General features: G+C 43.0%; 1 protein-coding gene across 1 annotated transcript in view; it reads left to right on the top strand.

The window, feature by feature from the left end:
- TMC5 (transmembrane channel like 5) overlaps positions 1-8,325 on the top strand; it is a 54,597-nt gene extending 46,272 nt beyond the window's left edge. Inside the window, exons 17-20 of the mRNA XM_052635699.1 lie at positions 394-472; positions 6,210-6,314; positions 7,501-7,543; positions 8,279-8,325. Coding sequence (XP_052491659.1) covers positions 394-472; positions 6,210-6,314; positions 7,501-7,543; positions 8,279-8,325 — 274 coding nt within the window. The remainder of the gene's footprint in view (positions 1-393; positions 473-6,209; positions 6,315-7,500; positions 7,544-8,278) is intronic.
- The last annotated feature ends 7,039 nt before the right edge of the window (positions 8,326-15,364 follow it).

The raw sequence follows: 15,364 nt of genomic DNA, 5'->3' as shown, positions 1-15,364 counted from the left end.
TCAAAATGAGTACATTTTGTAGTATGTCAACCACACCTCAATAAAGCTGTAAAAAGAAGAAAAGATACTGATGCCTGCCCTCGTGCTCAAAAAAGCTCAATTAATTGATCTGAGGAGGGGCCACAGCAGGAGTCTTTTCTCCACTTCTCAGGTGATTTATGTGTAGAATCCTGAGAACTATCGCTAAAATGAAGTTAACCTCTAAGTCACCCAGATACATCTTTGCAGGAATGCTGGCTGGGCCAACATCCATCTGTAAGCAAATATACGAGTTCCTATGGACCCAGTTGAAATTAGGAGCCTGCAAAGCATTGGAGAGGGTGTCTGCCATTCTTTCTTTCCTGCAAAGCATTGGAGAGAGCGCCTGCCATTCTTTCTTTTCTTCTCTTCCAGAATCATCACTTACCTTTACTGGCAGATCACAGAGGGAAGGAAGATTATGATAAGACTGCTCCATGAACAGATCATTAATGTAAGTCCCATTGGACCCCTCTGTTACCCTCCCCACCTTTAACACTGCAATGAAAATTTTCAAACATCATCCAATATAGAGCATAGCAGAATGAACCTTCCCACCACCCAGCCCTGACCACCATCAACATTTGTGTACTCTCGTGTCCTCTACACTGTCCCTTTGCTGTAAATCTCTGGATTATTTTCAAGCAAATCCTGGCCTTTATATCATTTTATCTATAGACTCTTTCATATACTTTTAAAAAACATAACCACAGTACCAATCATCACACCTAAAAAAGTTAATAATACCTTACTATCATCTTATAGTCTGTCAAAGGCCAGATTTCCCCAGTTGTCCAGTTAATGTCTTTTTACAGCAGGATTACTCAAGTGAAAAATCTGCAAAAGTGTCACATGTTGCATTTGGTTGATGTGTCTTTAACGTTTCTTTCAATCTCTAACTGTTCACACCTCCCTCTTCTCTTGCCACTTATTGTTGAAGAAACCAGGTCATTTGTCATTCAGTAGTTCCCTCATTCTGTATATATCTGAATTTCAACCTCGCAGTGGTGTTTCATAGGTTTTTTTTTTTTTCCGTTTCCTGTAAATGAATGGTGAAATTCAAAGATCTGATTAAATTTTTTAGCCAGAATAATTCATAGGTGATGCGTTAAGTCAATATTTCTCATGGCATTACCTCATAACATAAAATGTTTGATTGTCTCCTTTTTTGTATCTTAAGAACAATCTGTGGGTCCATGCTTGGTCAGCTAACCTACCCATCATAAAGCTTCCCAGCAGTCTTTGAGCTAATGGATTTAGCAGCCTTTGATGAGTATAGTCATAGGGTTGCAAAGAGTCAGACACGACTGAAGTGACTCAGCATGCATGCACGCCTTTTTAGTCATTGTCCATTTATTTTGTTAGGGATTATAAAATAGTGGTACTCTAATTCTACAATTTCTTCTGCATTTATTAGCTGCAATTCTTCTATAAAAGAAGAATTTTTACTCATCAACTGTTAGAGCACCTTCAAATACCTTCAGGAGAGGAAAGATGAGGTTAAATACATGACTCTCTTTATTTACCTGTTTTCAAAATGATGATTTGGTCCTCCAGTGTATTCATTTGCTAGGGCTGCAAAGCAAAGTGCCACAAATGTGGCAGCTTAAAACAACAGAGACGTATTGCCTCACAGTTCTGGAGGCCGGAAGTCCAAAGCCAAGTTGTCAGCAGGGTTGCTTCCTTCCGAAGCTCAGAGCAAGAGTCTCCGCCCTGCCTCTCTTTTTTTCTGGTGGCTGCTGACTAACCTTTGTGTTTCTTGGCATAACTTCATAACTCACATCTCTGCCTTCATCTTCACAGGATCTTTTTCTCTTTGTCTGTTTCTCCTTCTCGCCTAAGGACTTCTCACTGAATTTAAGCTTCATCCTCATCCACGATGATCTCATTTAAAAAAAAAAAAACTTTAATTACATCTGCAAAGACTCTATTTCCAATAAAACTATATTCACAGGTGGTGGGGTTTGAATAAGAATAACTTAAACATATCTTTTAAAAAGGGAGAGAGACACTATTCAACTCACTAAACCTAGAACCTCCAAATATGGCCAATGAGAAGTTATCATTATGAATTCGTAGATTTAAGTATGTGTTGGCATCTTTCAATTGTAATCATTTGTTTATGCTTAAAATAGTCTCATCCTTTGCTAGAGGAAATCCTTTTGAATTAGCTCCTCAGTTCTTTTGACATGATCCCAGGCGTCTTTGGCTGCTTCCTTGTTCTCTGCAAAGATAAGATGGTCTGGACTCATCTTGTTCATTTCCTGTCTCAGAATAGGAATTAGGCATTTCTTCAAGGAGTCCTGATCAAATGGTATTTAGAGATCAAAGTCTGGACATGGTGAGATGGTCATCCCTACTGGACTAGTTCCCTTTTTCTCTAAATACCAATGTAACTGTGAGCACTTATGTCTGAAAATATGAGGAAGAAGCAGGACACTATAGGAGTCTACCTGCTTGAATCTTTGGGGCTTCAGATTACTTGAGTTGGCACATTTTGTACTGTAAAGAAAGAGCATTGGTTAGTTGTTGATGTTGGCCAGTCGCTAAGTTGTGTCCCATTCCTTGCAACCCCATGAACTGCAGCATACTAGGCTTCCCTGTCTTTCACTATCTCCTGAAGTTTGCTCAAATTCTTGTCTATTGATGCTATCTCACCATCTTATCCTCTGCTGCTCTCTTCTCCTTTTGTCTTCAATCTTTCCCAGCATCAGGGTCTTTTCCAATGAGTTGGCTCTTCATATCAGGTGGCCAAAGTATTGGAGCTTAAACTTCAGCATCAGTCCTTCCAATGAATATTCAGGGTAGATTTTCCTTTAAGACTGGCTGGTTTGCAAGAAGACTTGTGGTCCAAGGGACTCTCAAGAGTCTTCTCCAACACCACAATTTGAAAGCATCAATTCTTAGGGGCTCAGCCTTCTTCATGGTCCAACTCTCACATCCATACATGACTACTGGAAAAACCATAGCTTTGCCTATGTGGACCTTTGCTGGAAAAATGATGTCTCTGCTTTTTAATATGCTGTCTAAGTTTGTCATGGGGCTTCCCAGGTGGCTCTAGTGGTAAAGAACCTGCCTGCCAATGCAGGAGAGACATAAGAGATCGAGGTTTGATCCCTGGGTCAGGAAGATCCCCTGGAGGAGGGCATGGCAACTCACTCCAGTGATCTTGCTTGGAGAATCCCATGGACAGAGGAGCCTGGTGGGCTACGGTTCATGGATCACAGACGCAATTGCAGCTGAGCCTGCACACCCGCTAGATCTGTCATAGCTTTCCTTCCAAGCAAGCATCTTTTACTTTCATGGATGCAGCCAACATCCACAGTCATTTTGGAGCCCAAGAAAATGAAACCTGTCACTCTTTCCACTTTTTCACCTTCTATTTGCCATGAAGTGATGGGACCAGATGCCATGATCTTAGTGTTTTTGATGGGTTAGTTAGCTAAGCTCTTTCCCACCTATCCGCAGAAACGTTACCCATAGTTTTCTGATACAACATTGAATGTTTGGGGCAAGTCTTATGAAGATTTCAATGTGGGAGGGATTTGATGTTAACGCTTTCTGTTGTAAGAGTAGTGTCAGGTAAACTCAGGAGTTACTGGGATGACATCATTTCAGGAAGGCACCATAAACATCATGCAGATCTGCCTGCCTGGGAGTCTTGCCTGGAATGTGAACCACAAAGACAGGGTTGCTGTCTCTAAAAGAACTCAAAGAGACTGGGAATAGGCTCAGGAACAGTCCTTTCAAAACTCCTGGTTCCTTGTTAAAATTGCAAATTCTTATTACCCTTCCTTCCTCCAAGCAATGGAGGCAACAGATAACATGTTGTTGAGCACTTATTGATGCCTGGCATTGTGCTAAGTGATGAACAAAGATTCTTATTTAATTTTTACTACTCACTTTATAGTGCATTCATTTCTTTAACCTCTATTTTTAAATTAAGGAAATGGATGCTTATAGAGTGAAGCAACCTGCTCAAAGTCACAGGGCTAGTAACAGTGGGATTTGAATCAGGCAGCTCCTAAGTTTATGCTCTCAGCTACAGTGCAACTTTGCCTCCTGAGTCAAAATTCCGTTGGGCAAAGCCTATGAGTTTGCAATCTCTCCAGGTAATTCTAATTCACACTAGAGTATGCAAACAGTTGCTACAGACCAGAGATTTTCAAACAAGTTGGCCACACCCAAGACAGCTGGGGAACTTGTTAAAAATACCAATTACCATGGACAGCGCTTACTTACAGAAGAATTTCAATTACTAAATGTAGAAAGAATGAGGGAAATAGAAGGCCATTATAAGTCAAATATCGCAGTAATAATTGTTGCAAGCAAGATCCACTGGTGGATGCTGAAATGAGTGGGTGAAAGTTTAGGAAGAAACAAGGGCATGGAAAATGGGATTGACCTAGACTGGACAGACCACGAGGTGAGTGTTAGTTCACCTCAGCACTCTCTTATCTGTAATAGACTCATAGGAAAGTGAGTCCCCCTCCTGGGGAAGGCATACCCCATTCCTTTGCTCTCTTTCCCAATTCAGGAATTATTTGTCAGGGTCTACTTTGTTAACACAGATAACTTAAAAAATTTTTTTTATATATTTATTTATTTCTGGCTGTGCTGGGTCTTCACAGATGTGTGGGATTTTCTCTAGTTGCCCTGAGCAGGGGCTACCCTCTTGCTGCTTGCTGTGTACAGGCTTCTCATTGCGGTGGGTTCTCTTTTTGTGACTCGCAGTGAAAGGCTGTTGCTGAACCACGAAAGATGCCGGGATTCTTGGCCTCTGGAGGAGAATTCAATCCGGCGCCAGAGACGAGGCTTGATCACTCAGAGCTTTTGTGTAATAGAGTTTTATTAAAGTATAAAAGGGATACAGAAAGCTTCTGACATAGACATCAGAAGGGGGCAGAAAGAGTGCCCCCTCGCTAGTGTTAGCAATGGAGTTAGATGTTTTTTAATTACTTATTACAGTGAATCAAAAGAATGTCTGGAGGTTGTAAAGACCTTACTAGACCCACTCCCATAATTGACATTTTAAGAAAACAGGATTAGCCAGAAGGTTTTTTCCAGAGAACATCCTCGCGCAGGATACATTATTGTTATATAATCCTAAGGAATGTAGAGGAAAAAAAGTTTGTCCTTTTTTCCTCCTTGAGAATTCCAGACCCTTCTCTCCTTGGGGACCGCTGGACTTCTTATCAACCTGCCTAGGAGCTGACTCTCAGCAGGCTCTAGAGCACAGGCGCAATAGTTGTGGCGCATGGGCTTAGGTGGTCCGTGGCATGTGGGATATTCCCAGATCGGGGATCGAACCTGCATCTCCTGCACTGGCAGGTGGTTCCTTTATCACTGAGCCACCAGGGACGCCCTTACACAGATAACTTTGACAAAGGAAATATATCTGATGTTCTTCAATGCAGAGCTATAAACTTTGACATTCTCAGTGGAAGGACAGGGCAGAGCCAGGCAATGCTGGGCGCCCAGAGAGTGTTCCAGGGCAAAAGGCATGCCAAGAGGAGGGATGCTATAAACCATTTGTCCTGGGCCCTCTGACAATGGTGTGTAGGTTGCTTCTCGCAGCAGACTAGAGAAAGCTGCTACTCAGCCTGCTAGGATAATTGCTTTAGAGGAGAACATTACAGTTTAGGAAGGCTATGGGGGTTAATTTGGTTTTGCTGTGAGATGTCTCTTTTCTCTCATCAATAGTAAATGTGGCAGCAGTCTCCAGCCTCCACGGGGTCCAGGACCCTGTGCGGTGTGCTCTGCTTAGTCACTCAGCTGCCTCTGACTCTTTGTGACCCCATGGATTGTAGCCCGCCAGGCTCCTCTGTCCATGTGGCTTCTCCAGGCAAGAATACGGGAGTGGGTTGCCGTGTCCTCCTCCAGGGGATCTTCCCAACCTAGGGATTCAACCCAGGTCTCCTCCACTGCAGGTGGATTCTTTACCATCTGAGCCACCAGGGAAACCCCAGAACACTGGAGTGGGTAACCTATCCTTGCTCCAGGGAATCTTCCCAATCCAGCAATCAAACTGGGATCTCCTGCACTGCAGGCAGATTCTTTACCAGCTGAGATCCTAGGGAAGCCCGTCCAGGACCCTACCTGCCTAAAAATCAACCTTTCCTCCATTTGCTTCTCAACCCCACACCATCATTCATTCTCCATAATTTTGTTTTTGTTTTCCTTCTTGGCAGGAGGGCAAAGACAAAATGTTCCTGATAGATAAGTTGATCAAGCTGCAAGGTATGGAGAAGAGAGCAAACCCCACCTTATTTACACTGGAAAGAAGAGATTCGGAGGTGAGGCTGCAGGTTGCCTTGGGATCCCTGTGACACGGATGTGTCCTCCTGGGAAAAGTGCATCAGGAGCTAGAATCACATCTGGGCCCTTCACTTTCTGTGTTTTAACATTTCTTTACTTTTATTTTAAAATATAGTATGCATTCACCATATTCTATGCCTGGCCATGTTCTAGGTAATGCAATATCATGGTAATATCGTGGTAACACAGTAAGGCCGTTCCCTCCTGGAGCTTGCATACATCTTTCTATTACCCAGCCATACAGAAGTGTGTCCCACTGGGATGAAAAATGCCTTGAAATTTCTCCCCACTAGGTTAATGCTTCAGTGTATATTCTTCCAGATCTTTCCCCCAGGCATCTGCACACATCCATACATCTACTAACATTCTTTTTTATTTATTTATTACAAAATGGGCTATATTTTATACCTAACTTCCCCTCTCCCTGCTTAATACTGTATCTCAAACATTCTTTCAGTTTGTACATACTTTGGATTGTTCCTAGTTTTTTTTTTTTTAATACTAAAGACAATGTGTAATGAAACCTTTTTATTATAGTTTTTGTATGTGAGTGTTTTATCTGCCTCGGGCATATGCATGATAACGTTAACAGATATTGCCATATCATGCTCTTAAAAAGGTTTCACAAATTTTATTCTTACCAAAAGGGTTTGAGAGATCGCTAGAACCCTGCTCTAGTACCAAAGCCTGCACTGACTTCACTGGTATCCTAGAAAATGTGGATAAACAGTAAACCCATGTTAATTCAAATGCTACTACTTTTAGAAGTTATGATCTTGTCCAAAGAGACTGCCATGTTGTTTATTGTCTGTGCAAATTAATACCATCAGCATGATACAGGTAAGGGACTTAGAGGCCCAGCTCAAAATTCTGTCACGGCAGGGACCATGACTGTACCTTTGCAGCCACAGGTCCTAATATATTACCTGGTATGTTTTAAATGTTCAGTAAATATCTGTGAAATGAAAGATTAAGTGAATGGAATCACTGTCTATAAAAAATAAAACAGAGCATGTTTGATATTTCTGCGACTGAATCTTGACCTTACTCTGTCACCTCTTAATTTTAAAATGGTGGGGCTCGCAAGTCTTATCACCTATGCAGCAGGATCTGAGGTCTACACAATTTTCTAATGATGAGATTTCTTGTTTTCTTCTTTTTTAGCAATGGGGCCCTCTGCATGTCAGGCAACATGATGCTGCTCGAGGTGAGTACCCGACTGGCACTGAAGAAGGTCTGATTCATCCAGATGATAGATCCCAAGACAGAGGGTCAAAACTGCTTCTAGATTCAGTCACTGGCCCAAACTCGAGAATACTTCTTGCCTTAGGCATAGCCAGAAGCACGGACTCACAGGATGTCATAAGACCTGGTTTCTTTCTGTGCAGTTCTTCTCCATGTTATCTCCTTTCTCATATGATCTCTAGATAATCACAAGACAACTTTATTAGCTTCTTGAATCTTTGCAGTTTCAAGTCTAGTGGTCAGGAGACCCAGAATTCTCTTTATGTTTCATTTGATCTGATTGGGTGATGTACTCATCCATGAATCAGTTGCTGTGATCAAGATACTGTGATGACTTCATTGGCCAGATCTTAGTCACAGGCCTTATCTTAGATATAGGTGGTACAACATAGAGACCACAGGGGCTGAGAGAATAGAGAAAGGTAGTTTTCCAAAGAAAACCTGTGACTGATGCCAGAAGGGGAATGAATATTGGGGAGGAAATGGACAAATGAAAAAACCCACTCATCTTTTTGGAATAGTATTTCTGATACCTCCAATGGTGGGAATTCAAGGGGGAAAGTTGAAGAAACTTAGAAGGAGGAAGCAGAGAAAGCCTGAGAAGCTGTGGGATCTTGAAAGCCACTTTGGTCTTTCCAGTGGAGATATGGGCCAGTGTGCATCTGTGCTAACATCTCTTCTCTTGTATCAAACCCAGATCTGAGATTCAGGCAATCATTTCAAGAAGATAATCCAAAGGCCTGATAATTATCGTGGCACCAAGACACCAACCAAATAAGGAAAGAAGATAAAGATGGAGCATCTTCCTCCGTGCCACCTGGGCCTTTAGGAGCTTCCCAGATGGGAAATTCAAACCTTTAGCCAGAAGTGGAAACTGACTACAATGTAAATACTGAAGTAAAATTGGGCATTCCCTGTTGGGTTTTTTATACCTGAATTGCTGATTTTTCCAGACAAAATATTTGAGATTTTCCAATAAAGACAGTTGTAGTATTTGAACTAGTTCACAAAAACCTGGGAAGAGTTACAGTTTATCTTTAAGAGCTATGTAATGAATTCTTGGGTCCTTAGAAATCTCCCCTCCTAGTACTCCCAGACCTGGCAAAGGTTTGGAGACTGGTGCTAAGACAAGTGGTCCAGCCTGAATAAAAATGTGATCCTTAATCAAGGATGTGAAACCTCTAAATTGTGGAACCTGCATTTTTTCATGACTTGGAACTAAAAATAACCCCGTTACCCCAAAGTGAAAGACAACCAGAGGTCTCATCTATGAACTTTGTTGCGTATTGAGTACACGAGTCTTTCAGATTGGACTGGGGTGGGGATGTGTGGACTGGAATTCTGTCCCTATGAGGTTTTATACATGATCATCAGTCTTAGGTTGAACCAAACATGAAATCAGTGGTGATGTGTGGGATATATATGTATGTATATGTGTGTACATATGAATGCATATTCATTGGAAGGACTGATGCTGAAGCTGAAACTCCAAAGCTTTGGTCACCTGATGCAAAGAACTGACTCATTGGAAAAGACCCCGATGCTGGGAAAGATTGAAGGCAGGAGGAGAAGGGCATCCTCTTCTCCTCAGAGGATGAGATGATTGGATGGCATCACTGAATTGATGGACATGAGTTTGAGTAAGGTCTGGGAGTTGGTGATAGACAGGGAAGCCTGGCATGCTGCAGGCCATGGGGTAGCAAAGAGTCAGACATGCTTGAGCAACTGAACTGAATTGAACTGAATGAATGCATATACATATGAGGCATTCTTTTGCATATCTGCCAAATAATTCACAAGGCATGTGACTTTACCTAAAACTGAAGGGTCCAGGAGAAAAGAGCAATTACTAAATTACTCCAGAGAAAAAATCTCCTCTTGAGTGATCACTGTCATGAAATCCAGCTGGAACTGAATTTAGAAAACATTTAAGATGAATTTGAAATAAACCATCCAGTCAGTGCTCAAACATTGGTTCACATCATTGACTTATTTGTTCACTAAGTCATTCATGAGCTTAATTAAGCTCTTTTAGTATCATCTTTGCTAGTGGTTGCTGAACGTGTTCATTCACTCGTTCCACAAGGATGTGCCAAGTGGTGGTGAACAAGATGCTGTGCAAGTCAAGACACAGTCTCCACCCTCACGTGCTTATTTAGGCAGGAACTTAATTAAACAATAATTACAGCCGGTGTCATGAAGGAGACGCCCAGGGAATCATGGGAGACAACCTGTCCGCGGGGTCAGTGAAGGCAGTCTGTGGAATTGATATTTGAAGGGATTTTCGCTCTATGTGTTATCCTAATGCTGTTTGTGCCTCTTTGGCTTCTACAGTGAAATGGGAACTCCCTCAGAAGCATCATTTTTGCTCACTTCCCATATGCTCAGGGCTTGTATCGGAACTGCTTCTCCATCCACCTCTTGTCTCCACTTCGGTGCGGCCCCACTTCTGGAAATACAGGTCCGGGAGTGTTGTGTGTACAGGTCTCACACACAGAGTTGAGTGTGCAACATCCTCACGCCCATGGTCTCGAGATACGTATGGGGGATACAGGAGTTCGCTAGGGCTGCTGTAACCTGTACCACAGCCTGGAGGCTTCAACAACACGTTCATTTTTTTCCCACAGTTCCAGAGGCTGGAAGTCTAAGACCAAGGCGTCCACAGTTGGTGTCCACAGCTTGGCTTTCCCTCGGAGGCCTCTCTCCTTGGCCTGTAGATGGCCGCCTTCTTGCTCTGTTCTCACATGGTCTTTCCTCTGTGCGCACACATCCTGGTGTACCTTTGGGTCCCAATTTCCTTTTCTTATAAGGACACCAGTCAGATGGGATGAGGACCCACCCTGGTGGGCAGGTCATTTTAACTAACTCACGTTTAAAGGACTTCTCTCCAAATGTGGTTCATTCTGAGGCACTGGAGGTTAGGTCTTCACATATGAATTTTGCATCAACACAGTTCAGCCCTCATGGGGCAACTCGCCCCTGCCAAGCAGGAATTCTCACCAGGCAGCTGGGCTGTCAATGCTGGCTGCGCGCAGGGTCACATAGGGAGCTGGCTGTTCCAACAGCTGGGCCCAGGCCCTGTGCTAGACCAGCTCAGTCAGGCATCAGTGTGTGCTGTGCTAAGTCGCTCAGTCATATCTGACTCTGTGTGACCCTATGGACTGTAGCCCGCCAGGCTCCTCTGTCCATGGGGATTCTCCAGGCAAGAATACTGGAGGGGTTGCCACGCCCTCCTCCAGGGGATCGTCCCCATTTTTCCCTTAAAGCTCTCCAGATAGTGTCAGTGGGAAGCCAGGGCTGAGAACAACTGAGCTAGGATCTAGGGTAGTTTTTTCTAAACTTGATTGCCCATAGAAGTCACCTGAGGCACATATTAAACATTTAAATAGTGAACTCAGAATATTGCATCAAATATTTCTGGGAACATTGCCCATCTTCCTCTTTCAAAACTTGTCTTAATTAGCTCAAAATGATCCAAGTACATATGCTTTCCAAGAGTTACCTAAAAGCTGGATAATCCCTGAGGTTTTAAGTATTCAAAAAAGATTGTCTTGAATTTCTGCAGGTTCTTATCCTTCAAATGTCCACAGCGAATCACCCAATTCATTTTTCACAAGGCAATGAGATGACTTTGTGTGAAGTTCAATTATAAGGGTTAAAAAAATCACGACTGAGATGTTTTTATAATCTTTGAATTGAGGACAGGTGGTGAGAATTAAACTCATAAATAGGAATTGTCTCAATAGGTAGCACTTGATGGTACTTCCTTAAATCCACACAGTGTGCACTTTTTCATAGCATTTATGTATCTGATCAGGGCTTCCCTGGTGTCTCAGATGGTAAAGAATCTGTCTGCAGTGCAGGAGATCCTGGTTCGATCCCTGAGGCAAAAAGATCCCCTGGAGTAGGAAATGGGATTTGCCAGGAAAATCCCGTGGACAGAGGAGCCTGGTGAGCTACAATCCACAGGGTCACAACGAGTAAGACATGACTGGGCAACTAAGACACACATGTGTCTGATCAACAGTGAGACGGACCACTGGGAGGAGCTAAGGTGTAGAGCAGAGCAGGGCCCTCTATTTCCTTCCTGACTACACCTGCCTGATGCAGGCAACACCTTACACCTGTGTGGTGTTCGGATCCATCCAGTGCTTTCCCCATTTCAATCACCCAGGGATCTTGTTATACAGCAGAGTCTAGGGAATCCCCTGGTGGTCCCTAGGGACTCAGTTGGGATTTGGCATTCTCACTGCAGGGCCCTAGGTTCTGTCCTTGGTTGGAAAACTAAGATCCCACATGCCTTGCAGTGTGGCAAAAAGGAAAAAGAGCAGATTCTAATCTGTGAGTTCAGGGATGAGGCCCAAGAGCCTGCATTTCTATCTAGTGCTGTGGGTCTGAGGACTATACCCTGAGTATGGTGTTATGGCTCCTCCATACTTTAAAAATTTTATCTTTGTAACAACAGTATTATACTGTTAACACATTTCTCAAAACACTAACATTTTTTTCCTCATTCAAATTTTTTAACATTATTGCTATAAGACAATTGGTACAAGTTTTATAATCTCCATTTGACAGATGGAAATTTAGGCACACACAGGTTTAGTGATTTTTCTGACATCTCATAGCAAGTTACTGGCAGAATTGAGCACTTTGTGTTTCCTTTGGCCCAGTGGTCCTCAGACTTCAGCAAAGATCAGACCCAACCGGAGGGCTTGTTAAAACACAGATCATGAGCCTGACCCAGAGTTTCAGATTCATTACCTCTGGAATGGGCTCTAAGAAGTTGCATTTCTAGCCAGTTTCCCTTTATGCTGATGTTGAATAACTGTCTCCATGATATTGTGATTTATAAGAAATTTATAAATATATATCATCTGAATGACCAATATATATACTTGGTCATTCAGATGACCAAAATTTGTCTCATGTCCATATAATCAAAGCTATGGTTTTTCCAGTAGTCTAGCCATATACAGATGTGAGTTGGACCATAAAGAAGGCTGAGTACTGAAGAATTAATGCTTTTGAACTGTGGTGCTGGATAAGACTTTTGAGAGTCCCTTGGACAGCAAGGAGATCAAACCAGTCAATCCTAAAGGCAATCAACCCCAAATATTTATTGGAAGGACAGATGCTGAAGCTGAAACTCCAATACTTTGGTCACTTTATTTGAAGAGCTCATTCATTGGAAAAGACCCTGATGCTGGGAAAGACTGAGGGCAGGAGGAGAAGGGGACAACAGAGGATGAGATGGCTGGATAGCATCACTAACTCAACAGACATGAGTTTGAACAAACTCCGAGAGATAGTGAAGGACAGGGAAGCCTGGCATGCTGCAGTTCATAGGGTCACGAAGAATCAGACATGACTTAGCGACTGAACAACAGCAACAATTTAGCCTTTGTCTATAGTTTCTGGCTTCAATCTCCCCAAACTCTTGGAATCTCCTGAGCATTGAGTAATATCTTTTTGCTCTGTGAATGAGGTGACTTTTGGAAAGCACCTAAGGTTGGGGGTCAGTTGTCAGTGGAGCCAACCACATGATTAGAGAGCTGGAATTTTCACTCCTGACCCCCTTCATTGCTGGGGAGGGGAGAGGAGCTTGAGGTTGAATCAACTGCATTGGCCAGTGATTTAGTCAAACATTGGGCTTCCCAGGTGGCTCAGCGGTAAAGAATCCGCCTGCAGTGCAGGGTTGATCCTGGGCTGGGAAGATCCCCTGGACGAGGTAATAGCAACACACTCTAGTATTGTCTGGAGAACCCCATGGACAGAGAAGCCTGGCAGGCTACAGTCCATAGGGTTGCAAAGAGTCAAACACGACTAAAGCAACTGAGCACGCACACATCCAACTATGTAATGAGCTTGTCTTAGAAATCCCGAAGGAGAGCTTTTTGCCCTTCTTTTTGGAGAGCTTCCATGTGAGGGAGACAGAACACTTCTGTGTGCCCCCGTGCCTGGCCCCAAGCTCTGCGAGGACAGATCTTTTGTGGAGGACTTTGCCAGATGTAGCTCTTCATCTGTATCCTTTAATATCCTTTCATAATAAATCCATGATCTAATGAGTAACCAGGTTTTCCTGAATCATGGGAACCATTCTAGCAAATTAATCAAACCCAAGGAGGGGATCCTGGGAAGGCCTCATTATAGCCAGCCAGTCAGAAGTGCTGGTAACAACTTATGCTTGCAACTGGTGTCTGAAGTGGATGGAGGGTGGTCTTCTGGGACTGAGCCCTTTGCCTGTGGAATCTGTCTCTGGGTAGACTTTGTCAGAACTGAGTTGAATTCTGGAGGATCCTGCCTGCGACTGAAAACTGTTGCTGATGTGGGAGACTCTCCACACACGTAACACATTGGAGTTGGGTCCAGGAACCCTTTTCAGTCTCAGAGGACAGCATTCTTTGGGAACCCTCTGTCCAGCTGAAAACCATCCTCTTAACACATGGTTTCTGCTGTTAGCGTTTGAGAATGAAGTTAGATAAAGGAACACAGGGGGTCATTAATCCTCAGTATTTTTAATCAAAGAAATCAAATAACTGACCCACAAGTGGGTCAGTGGTAAAGAATCCACCTGCCAATGCAGGAGATGCAGGTTCTATCTGTGGGTCAGGAAGATCCCCTGGAAGGGGGCATGGCAGCCCGCTCCAGTATTCTTGCCTGGGAAAACCCATGGCAGAGGAACCTGGAGGGCTACAGTCCATGGGGTTGCAAAAGAACCAGACATGACAACTTAGCAACTCAATGATATATCACTCCGTGCTAAAAGCTTGAGTGAACTTCATTAACTTCCACCCTTCTTTGTCCTCAAAGCTGTGGTTGATTGTCCTATTGAAGCATTAGTCCCACTTTAGGAAACCATGTTATTTAGAAATTCATGTCTAATAAAGAGTATTTATGACTTAGTGAAATTCTTGTCAAGATGATTGAAGACACTAATTTCCAAATAAGAAAATGAGCAGTTTAATGAAACAAGCAGTTTCTCAAGTCTTTTGAAGTAACCCTTCTATGTTATCTGTCTCCAGCATCCAAGGCAGTCCAATGAACAGCAGAGGATGTGATTTTTATCCCTATGGATTTTCTTGGAAAGAATGCTATATTTTGATGGCTCATTGTCAACCCTGATGAATCATTACACTCCCAAATCTTTACCTAACTCTAGGTCTGTATCCAGTTTCCTCAGGGAAGTTTCCACTTGGGACATTCCACAAACCATTCAACTTTTATTGCCTACTGCGATAGGCACTGTTGGAGTGCTGGGAATGTTTCTCATGATTGAGCTCTTGCTAAGGGCCAGACAGGATGATAAACCTGGGTTTAGAGTGGGGGCTCTGGAATTATATAATCTGAGCCCGAATCCTTTTTCTAGTACTGTTGCATGACTTTAAGCAAGTTACTTAACTTCCCTGGGTTTCTTCCCTGCAAACCAGGATTATAATAGTACTGACCTCATGGTGTTCTAGTAGACACACAGAAAGGATCTGAAACAGTGTCTAGTAGATGGTAAGTCAATAAATCCTAGTCTTCAGCACTTTACTGCACTCTAATCACACCTACTCCCTGGCACAGTACTAATACTGCCCCTATTTTAGAGATGAAATTAAGACACTAGCTATATAATTTGCAGAGGTCATATACCCAGTGACCAGGAATTCAGATTTATCTGATGCCAAATCCTTTTGTTAAACCCTTCCAACCTTCTTTCTTCATCGGAATTCTCCATTCAAGGCCCATGAGCACCTTAGTTGGGCCTGGCTGAGTCAAGTGCAATATGGATTTGGGC

Source organism: Budorcas taxicolor, chromosome 2 (genome assembly GCF_023091745.1).
Source record: "Budorcas taxicolor isolate Tak-1 chromosome 2, Takin1.1, whole genome shotgun sequence".
NCBI classification, from domain to species: domain Eukaryota; kingdom Metazoa; phylum Chordata; class Mammalia; order Artiodactyla; family Bovidae; genus Budorcas; species Budorcas taxicolor.
Note: the sequence above shows the minus strand (reverse complement) of the source record. Positions and strands in the feature narration are given on the sequence as shown.